Genomic DNA, 10,483 nt, shown 5'->3' with positions numbered 1-10,483 from the left:
TGGTGGTGAGATGGGGGGTAGCCTGAGCTGCCACCGCTCCATCCCCCGCGATCCGGCGGACCTGTGCCACAGCCGCAAGTTCAGCGCGGCGTGCAACTTCAGCAACATCCTCGTCAACCAGGAGAGGCTCAACATCAACACGGCCACGGAGGAGGAGCTGATGACCCTCCCCGGGGTCACCCGGGTGGTGGCCCAGAACATCGTGGAGTACCGGGAGTACATCGGCGGCTTCAAGAAAGTGGAGGACCTGGCGCTGGTGAGCGGGGTGGGGGCGGCCAAGCTGGAGCAGGTGAAGTTCGAGATCTGCGTGAGCAGCAAGGGCAGCTCGGCACAGCACTCGCCCAGCTCCCTGCGCAAGGACCCGGCCTCCGAACACCACCTCTCCGCCACCAAGATCAACATCAACACCGCCACCCCGGCCCAGCTCATGAGCATCCGCGGCATCACCGAAAAGATCGCCCACAGCATCGTGGACTACCGTAAAGAGCACGGGCCCTTCAAAAGTATCGAGGACCTGGTGAGGATGGACTGCATCAATTCTTCCTTTCTGGACAAAATCAGGCATCAGATTTTTGCGGAGCGGTCCCGGCCCCCTTCAACGAACACCAATGGTGGCCTCAACTTCACGGCCAAGCCTCACCCCAGCCCCACTTCTCTGAGCCTCCAGAGCGAGGACTTGGACTTTCCTCCTGGGGGTCCAACCCAGATCATATCCACTCGCCCCTCTGTGGAGATGTTCGGGGGGGTGAGAGACGGCAGACCCGTGCTGAGGGTGGCTACCTGGAACCTGCAAAGCTGCTCCGTCGAGAAAGCCAACAACCCAGGCGTGCGGGAGGTTGTGTGCATGACGCTGCTGGAGAACAGGTAAGAGGCAGCCCCTGGCCTGTAGGCCCAGCTCTGCGTGGGATTGTAGGCTAAAGCCTTTGGGGTTTGGGCACTCTAGAGTCCCATTGAGATCCTAGTGGGACTCCCTCCTTCCTGGGGTTCTTAAATGTTTCTTGCTTCTTGCATGGAACTCTGTTTGAGTCCTAATGCTGAGGTGGTTGTGACTGTCCCCTGATGAAGCTCTGTAGTCCTTGAAAGGTGGTGGACCTTCTGAGGAGGTATGTGTGTATTTACACGCATCTGTGCGGGGAAGACTGTGCCATTATGGTTGGTCACAATGGGCCTGTTAGTAGTTGGTCAAGGACTGTTTCTCTGTGAAGAGGCCTTTGAACAAGTCATGGAGGTCTCTCCTGCCAGAAGCTCGCGGGGAATAGCAGGGGAACGGCTGCTCTATATGTACCCTGTTTCTTTAAGTGTTTCCCAGAGCATCTTACTACCACTTTGGGAGGCAGGATGCAGTGCTACAGAGCTGCCAAGCTGAGACCTTCTAGTGCTTCTGCTCAAGACAGTCTTGTTTGGGTGGTGACCTCCTTAACCTCAGTGTTAGGGCTGTGGTCCGCTCTCCCTCAGATCTGCTCCTCAAATCAAAAATGTTTGAGAGCAGAGTCAGGATGGTTTGGGCTGTGAATGGAGCATGGAATGCCATGGCTTGTCCCATGAGGGTGACACAGCTTGTTAACGAGTGGTGACAGGGCATCTGCTGAGCTGGAGGGACCACTCATCCTTGGGAGTGCAAGACATGGGGCAGCTGCCTGGGGAGGCTGTGCCGCCCCTGTGCCAGGCAGACCCCTGATTTCACTGGGCTGATCTATTTGTGGGGTGGTCAAGTGAGATGGTACTTGTGCTGTTAATGGCTGAGAAGCTGAGAGCTGTAATTTTTTTTTTTTTTTTTTTTGTAAGGTAATCAGGCAACAGCGTCTCTTGCTAAACTTTCTGCTTGATACAGAAATGTAAGAATGCAATAAGGATTTTGAAATAACTCTCGCCCTTTCCTTTCCATGTGTGAAATCTGTCCCAGCTGATCTGGTGTTTAGTTTACAGCATTGGGAAACTAACTTTTCTCTCTGGCTGCCATTCAAACTTCCAGCTGGAAATGAGTAGGAACAGGGGACTATTGGACTTCTGCAAAAGGGGTATTGTGGGGAGGGAAAGTGCTGATGAACCGTTATCTCTGGTGGTGCCGAGAGCTCTGTCCTTTTCCAGTAACATGCTGAATAATGGCTCTTGTCAGAGCAGTTGCGGAGGTCAGGCACGTGAGAAAGACGGTGACAGCGATGTGGCATCCTGTGCTGCGGCACAGTATTCCTGGTCAAGGGTACCTCTGCTGTGCACTGCTTGAGAATCCGATGCTCCCCCATAGGAAACATCTGTCATCTCGCAGCCATCGCTGTTTGATAGCCAAAATGGAGATGATAGCCCAGCAGGGGTATTCAGATGTTACGCTGATGGCTTCAGCCTAATGTCTTTTAGTATTCCTCAACTGCTTTGCTTGTTCAGGTATCCCGTGCTTCCCCTTTCACTACCTCTTGTGAGCAGCTGGTTGGCTGGAGCAGACCTTAGGATGAAGTCTGGCGGGGTTGGGCATCGGGGTAGGGGGCAGAGGCGGACAGACCTGCTGAGGAAAGAGGCATCTCTGCTTATCACTAGTCTCAGGATTATTCTAATAATCCAGTTTTGGTAGAAAAATTACTTTGGTGATTTATTTTTATTTATTTACATATATATAAAAAAATATTTTTTTAAGGACCTCATCCAGTAAAATGTTGACTGTCTGTCACTTCTGCATCTTCAGCGTTTTGGGGAAAAAAAACCAAACCCAAAACAGTCCACCTATTAAAAAAGCTAGGCAGAGAAAGTGACTCATAAAATAAACCTGTGTTAGCCCAAGCTGGCCACTGTGCGTGCAGAGTGTGGCCCTAGCTGTTTGTTTTATTGTTGCTTAAAGTGCACGGTATTTTGTTTCCATCCAGCTTAGCAGACAGGTGCGCAGTTGTACTGGGTGGTGTGAAAGGTCTCTCTGATACTTTGGAGTTTAAGAGGAGCCTGATACAAGTACTTGTTTTTGTTCTGTTTTATTGCACGTATATGTGCCGTCAATCACACAGGGAGAGTACGATGCAATTGTTTTCTGTACTTGATCCTCTTTGTGATAACATGAGAAGCTGGAAAGAAATGAGAGTAATGTGCATCCACACAGACAAGCCTGCAAAACTTCCCTGGGAAAGTAAATGTGGGAACAGAAAAAAATCAACACGGTGCAGGAAAAAACTATACGTTGGGAAAAGTCATACTCAGCACCTTAGGGAGGAATTTCCTCTTGCTTGTGGTCGCATTGCTGAGGTCAGTGGAGTTCTGCAGCTGTAGTAAAACTGCCTCAGCTGAGGCCAGAACCTGCCTTCTTTCTGCGTGTGAACTCCACGGTCTCCCTCCCGGCTCCGGTTGTGTACCCTGGGAACTGACAAAATGCCTTGCAAACTGATCTTTGCCCAGGTAAATCAACTTTAGTTGATAATCAGCTGGAGAAATTCAGCTCTTGCTTCTGCAAGCAAGACCACACCGCTGCACGGGGCTCACCAACCCTTCAGCCTCATGAAATCCAGGGGGTTTGTGTTCAAGGCGCTCTGTGTGCTCAGGAGATGTCCCACACGTGTTGCTGAAGTCTCCAGCTATGATCCAAGCTGTTGCCCGGTGGATCTGAAGGCTTCTTAGCCCGACAGTAGGCAGATGCTCTCATGAACTACGCTGATGTGCACCTGCTTGCTGAGGTACTTTGTGCACAGCCACCCTCGAGTACGTAAGCGTGCTCCTGCACGCTGGTCCCTTGTAGTCTGGTCCCAGGTAGTCTGGGATGGTCTCAGGAGCTGGAGCACTGCCGTGTTGCAGCGCTGCTGTTGGAGGACCTGCTTCACCTAGCTTTTTAGGTCCAGGAATAAAGCACAGCGAGTCAAGATGACTGTATTAAAACTGTGTGAAGAGCAGTAAAGAATCTTAAATCTGAGATCTTGGGGACTTTCATGCCAATTGAAAGACTGGTTTGGAATATTTATTTTTTTTTTTTTTTTCATGACCAGCTCACAGCAAGTAGCTTTGAGACCCCTTGGTTGTTAAGAACAGGAAGATTACTGCTCATTTGCAGGTGAGGCTAGAAGATGGAGGAAGATGTCCTGTCTTCCAGCCCTGCATAGCTTTTGCACTGAGGGAACAGTTGTGCAGGAAGGAAAAAGGGCAGTGCCTTCTTTCAAAACAAACAAAAAGCAAGAAAATGTCGTCATATAGAGTAATTTGCTGAAGGGGGGAGGGAAAAAACCAACCTAAAGCCTCCACACTCATGCCCAGAAGTGCTAAATTTCTTCAGAGCAGCAAAGGGAATGTATACCAAATCAGTAAGCATGACTACTACTGCTGACTTATTTTGAAATTTATCACTGCAGTACAAAAATAACGAAATACAGCAAGGTCCTCACCCGCTTTCTCATATTACAAGGATCTATGTTTATCACGGTGCTCAGAGTGGAAGAACAAGGTATTTTCATTCAGAGGACTAGAGGGTAATTTTAGAAGAGATTAACATGATGAATGTGGAAGCGAGCGTGACACGTAATTGGATTAAAGTATCAAATGTGGGGTGAATTTGCCCAAACCTGTGATGTTTCTTGCAGGTGTGGTTCAGCAAATCTAGGATTTGTTGACAGGGGATCAGAGCTGGCCTGTCTCTGGGATTGCAGGTCGCCTCTTCCAGCTGTGCTCCACCCTCGGGTGGGCATGAAGGAACCAACAGCTTCTTCTCATCAGAAAAAAGAAAAATGTAGGGTTAGGGTAGCACAATCGAAAGGGTGAGCAAGCTCAGGTCAAAGGCAGAAAATGTTTTCATGGGGAGGATAAGCAGCCCCAGTGGAGATGTTTTCTCTGGCCAAGGCTGATGGAGGTCCCCCAGAGCTGTCCCGTACCCCAGGTCCGTACGGAAGGGCATTCTTTCCACTCCTCATCCATACCTGCCTCAGACCTGTTCCTCCTGGCCGTGAGCTGAGCTCGTGACTCCCACGACATCCTGTGACCGCTCTCTCCGACTGTCAAGTGCTGCGGTGCCTGCTGGGTGACCACATCAAGGAGTGTGATGCAGGTGCACGCAACACCAACCGATACACAGAGCATGTTAAAGGTGCATCCTCTAGTTTAATTGCTGTCTTGAAAGTTTGCTAGTAGCCGAGGGCAGGGATCAACTGTGCACCTCTCCCTGCATGGTTTGCAGTGGACGTTTTCCAACTGGTTTTTGTTATGCTTTATAGTGCTGAGCAGTAACTTTGTGAAGACCTCTTAATTATTTTTTTTTTTTTCTCTTGTAAGGACACTTTGCAGTTGAGTAAATGAAAATTGATAGAGGGTCTGAAAGCCAGAACTTGCACTCCCTCAAAAAAAAAAAAAGAAGGATGGGCTGGAAGAGGGGGGGTGTGGCAGGACTATGGTAGGGTACTAAGTACCAAGGTTGAGGCTTAGGTCCACGGAGCCCAGCTTATGTTCCTTCCCAATGTCATGCAGTTCAGGCTGCTCTTTCCCTCTGTTGTTTGCTTTGGTCAGCTTTTTGGCGTCGTTCCATCTTCTAGATGCAAAACATATAAGTTATAAAGCCTTAGTACCTATTGCAAAAATCACTGAATCATAGAAATCCCCAGGTTGGAAGGAGCCTCCAAAGATCATCTGGTTCAACCTTTTATGGGAGAGGGAGCCTAGATGAGATTATCTAGCATCCTGTCCAGTCGCACATTGTAAGCGTCCAGCGATGGGAACTCTACTGCATCCATGGGGAGGTTGTTCCTATGATTCATAGTTCTCACTGTAAAAAAAACCCCTGTTTCTTATATGACTGTAGAATAACGAATACAAGTAAGGTTTGCACTTGGCACATTAATTTTTTTTCTCTTCCTGGCTTAGTTTCTTGGACAGCAAGCTTCTGTGCTTACCCTTGCAGAACATGTCAGCCCCTTCCCACCCCAGCTTTGTAACCTCTTAGCTGTTTTCACTTTGGTTAGCTAGAAGCATAGGGGTCTCTCAAAGGGAAGAAGTTGCCCTCAACTTCTGTGGCTCAGTCCCAAATTTGTGTTCCCGCTGGGGGAAGGATAGGTAAACCTCAGGCCAAAATTGCCTCCTGGGAGGCAATGGGTGGACAGGTGGTCCCCGAGTAACCCTCACTGTGCCACCACGGAAGCTCTTTTTCCTAGTTCTACCTGCCCCAGGTAGGTGTCCTAGGGGAATGGTCACTCTAAGCATGTCCTCTTATCACCTAAAAAAAAAAAAAGGCAAGCTCTGGAGCAGCCTCCTTCTGTGCACAAAGCGATGAAGAAAAAACCATCTTGTTCAGGTCCTCGCAGTATGCGCTGGAGGCAGAAGCACATTCCCATTGCTCCCCTATGTTAAATAGGGTGGGGGCTTTGTTTTTGTGTCCAGTCTCTTAATCTGGACCAAGAGGTGGTATAATGCTTACAAGGGGCAATTATTTACCACCGGGGCTCGATGCTTTGGCTGGGGAGGGATGCGGTGTGGTACCTTGCCTGCAGGCTTGTTGCCGTGTTTCCCAGCAGGACGATGGAAAGGGATGCCACCCCTTCCAAATGGACGGTGTCGCTTTTTTTCTCACGTTCCTCATGGCAGCATGTGGTAGTAGTAGCGATGGTTGTACTTGCTTGCTTCGGAGGCTCCACGCCAGCCTGTATTTGTTTTTTCTACTCTGTCGCTGCAGCCCTCGGTGGCCCCGACAAAGCCCCCGAGGTGTGTCTGTTTTATGTCTTTTTCTTTATACAGCTGCTTGGGTTTTCTCCCTCTCAGATTAATACTAGGCTGGAGCCTTGCCAAGAATAATTCCCCTGCAAGAAAAGATCAGGAAAGAAGGCCTGGCTCGAGTAACCTGACCGTGCTAATAAGTCTTAAACGGCAAAAGAACAAAAACACCCTCTTCTCCTTATGTAATAGGGAGGAAATCCTGCCTCCTGCGACTTCAGGAAAAACTTGAGAAAAAAAAGGAATTGTGAGATGGTATCTTCTTATGTGCACTTCACAAAAGGATTTTTATGAGCAATAGAAATACAGATGCATGTAAAGTATGTAAAACATTAATTTGCACTTTCTAATACCTCTGAGGACAAAAAAATGGGATGATGGAAGAGCTGTTGTGTTTGGGGTTTTTTGGGTTGGCTATTTTGTTGGTTTTGGGGGGTTTTGTTGACTTCCACCTATACAAGATCAACAATATTTTACTTGCTAGAGACTAGTGGGAGACTGAAACTGCCTTCTGCACACCATCTGGCAGGGGAAGGCAGCAAGATCTTCTCAGGTCAGACCCTGAGTTTCATTTCACTGGAAAATGATGTAACTCTACTGATTTACTCCCGATCAGGATTTGGCCCATTCCTTTGCCTATGTCAAATCACACGAAGGCTGAGGAGCTCAGTGCTAAAAAGCACGACTGTCTCGCTGGGGATCAAGGCTCTTCTGCAGTACTGCTCCCACCTTGGGCAGGGATCCCAACCCCTTTTAGGACTGCTGCTGGGGGAACGGGTGATGTCAATTAGTTAAAGTAAACTAATTAAATTTCATTTCCAAACCTCTGCTTCATATGAATGCAGTACTGAGACCCTTTATGTGGGCATCACCTGCTCCTCCTGTAGGAGGTGGGTCGCTCCAGATACTTGGCAACTCTGGAGTCTTTGCAGGCAACATCAAAAGATCATGGAGGGTGTACACCATCCCCATGTCCAGACTCTTGGAGAAGGCATCTGGAGCCATGCGCTCTGCCGGAGACCTCAGAGGTGGATGCGCTGAGCTGCCTGATCCTACTTGGTCTCTGTCGATAGCTGTGGATCTGGTGGGTTTGCCACAGCCACCACAGCTTTCGCCTTCAGACATGATGCAAGAATGTAGGACAGGCCCTTGAAATCACCCCTGAGTAACCTTCCCAGGGATTTTCTCTTTTAAAGAGAGATCAGGGCATCTTGTCGACTTCGAACAACTGCCTCAGTGTATTCCTTGAACATCTGAGAGGCTGTGTCTCACCAGCCATTTTCATCTGCTTTGAAGTTGAGAATGTGACTGGAAAAATGGTATAGTTAAAGGCCAGTTTATTCACATAAAATAAACCTTATTTTTCTCCTTTTTAAAATTATAATCATACCCTGCCACTGTTACTTGTGCCATAAAGCCTGACTAAAATGGAACAGATCAGTGGGGAAAGCGTTTGTTCGTATATTATTTTCCTCTCCCAACATGTGTGCTTGATACATCTGGCAGCACTTAAGGGCTGCGTAGTTTCCATCCATGCCTTCTGGGCTATTCTGCACATTTATTTCATGTCACTGGCTTCATGTTGCAGATTGCAGGTATTTTGGTAAACCAGAGCTGCCAGTTTACTCCTGCAGATCCTGCAGGATTTGCTGTTGTCCACATGGCAAAGATTACATGGGTTGCCCGATTGATGGTAATAAATCAGGGAATTGGTAAGTGATGCTATACTGCCTGCCCCTGAATCATGAGCAGAGGCCACAAGACTATAACCTCATCCTGCTAGACTTTTCAGAAAGCTTGTGCCACGCGACTGTAGAAGCCAGACTAAGTATCTAAGCATAGGGCTCCATCCTGTCAGCAGAAATCTTTAATGCTCTGTGAGTCTTCTGCGGTTTGGTGGCTCACGGTACAGATGCAGGAAGGGTCGTTTTCTAGCTTTGGCTTTAAAAAGAGCAGTAGGAGCGTTCCTGAAGGCAAAAGCTGCTGCTGTTCTTACCAGGAAAGAAAGACCAAGGGGCTACAAACATGGGAATTAAATACGCCGTGTTCCTGAAAAGGTGTGAGCGGAAACTCGGTTGGTGCCTCTTAACTAGGGGAAAACACTGTCTCTGCAACCAAGTGGTGGTTTGGCTCACTGTGAACATGGGTCTCCAGCTGTGTTAAACAGGGACATTTAAGAGAGAATCTGGTTGTCCAGATTTAGCTGCACCCTTCTTGCTGGAGTTGGGCTTCAGCGTGTTTCCTACAGCTGCGTTGTTAGGAGGACCCTGCTTCTTCCGTCTCTAATTAGCATTTCCCTGGGACTCTTGCCCAAATACTAATTTCAAGGCTTGGCCGGATGAACAGAGAAAAGTTGATAGGACACAGATTACAGTGTGCATGTAACTTATTTTTAAGTTGCATTGTTCTCCACGGGGATGCAGGTGTAAGCTGACAGTCGGAGGCACAGTGTCCTTACTGACATAATTACAATATGCTGCAGTAATTTCTCAACACTATTATATGGTGTGGTGATGGGGACAAGAACCGCGGTGCGTTACTAAAATGCTTAAAAATAGGAACTCAGTAGCTTCTTCATTTCCAGATTTTGCATTTATTATTTTACATGAGGGACTTTATTTAAAACAATTACTGCAGAGAGTCCGGCAGAGGGCTATGAAGGTGATCAGGGCACTGGAGCATCTCTCTTATGAGGGAAGGCTGAGAAACCTGGATCTGTTTAGCCTGAAGAAGAGAAGGCTGAGAGGAGATCTCATCAATTCTTATAAGTATCTTAAGGGTGGGTGTCAAGAAGATGGGGCCAGACTTTCTTCAGTGGTGCCCAGCGACAGGACAAGGGGCAATGGGCACCAACTGGCAGGAAATTCTGTCTCAACATGAAGAAAAACTTCTTTACTTTGAGGGTGACAAAGCACTGCAACAGGCTGCCCAGAGAGGTTGTGGAGTCTCCTTCTCTGGAGATAGTCAAAACCCGCCTGGACACGTTCCTGTGCAACCTGCTCTTGGTGAACCTGCTTTGGCAGGGAGGTTGGACTAGATGATCTCCAGAGGTCCCTTCCAACCCCCACTGTTCTGTGGTGCTACGAATAATAGCTGGCAATCCCCACCGATTTATCAGAGAATAAAAGCGCATGGTGGCTTTGCTGAGGGGACAGTGAGACCTACTAAAGACCTCCTCTCCTATGTTGGAGGTGTGGATGTGCTTTCCACCAGGCTTTGGGCTGGTCTCCTCCCTTGTCTCAGGCCTGGGTGATTCATGGCAGGTTCTGAAATGCCCTGTGAGTTGCCAACAGCAGGGTGGGCATCATGTCAACAGCAGATGAACATTGAAGGGAGTACGCTGGCTGTGCAAAAAAGGATGTTTTCTGTCAAGTAAGCTGTTTTATCTCACCCTCGGCGTATGCAACATATCCACATCCCGGTCAAGCCGGGTGGCGTTCGCAAATGGCACGAGTGTTTTAAACTGCTCGGTCACCATCGGGGAGGATCAGCGCCACTGACCTCCTTTCCATCCCCGCTTCTTGGCGGGGGGGAGTTGTGCAGGCAGGAGCCAGTCCTCGGCACCGAGCTGTGATTTTTTAGTGCCTGTGGTAAAATTATTAGAGTCTGGCGAGCGAGAAAAAATACATTTACCCTGCTTGTGCCCCACGTGCGTGCGCTGTTCCAGCAGTTGAGCTGTGCATAAAAATATAATAATAATAATAATAAAATATTAATTCGTAGGGAAAAGTATATTTGGGATTATATTGTCTACACTAAGTATGGCCAGGAATACTGTGGTTACTAAAAGCACTGTGGAATAAATCCAGCCATGTTGTGCAGAGGG

The 10,483-nt window shown here is 48.3% G+C and overlaps 1 protein-coding gene across 1 annotated transcript in view; it reads left to right on the top strand.

The window, feature by feature from the left end:
- The first annotated feature begins 7 nt into the window (after positions 1-7).
- Positions 8-10,483, top strand: part of EEPD1 (endonuclease/exonuclease/phosphatase family domain containing 1) — a 67,815-nt gene continuing 57,339 nt past the window's right edge. Inside the window, exon 1 of the mRNA XM_009880072.1 lies at positions 8-864. Within this exon, the coding sequence (XP_009878374.1) occupies positions 11-864 (854 nt within the window). The 5' untranslated portion in view covers positions 8-10. The remainder of the gene's footprint in view (positions 865-10,483) is intronic.

This window comes from Charadrius vociferus, unplaced genomic scaffold (genome assembly GCF_000708025.1).
Source record: "Charadrius vociferus isolate BGI_N301 unplaced genomic scaffold, ASM70802v2 scaffold760, whole genome shotgun sequence".
Classification (NCBI taxonomy): domain Eukaryota; kingdom Metazoa; phylum Chordata; class Aves; order Charadriiformes; family Charadriidae; genus Charadrius; species Charadrius vociferus.
Note: the sequence above shows the minus strand (reverse complement) of the source record. Positions and strands in the feature narration are given on the sequence as shown.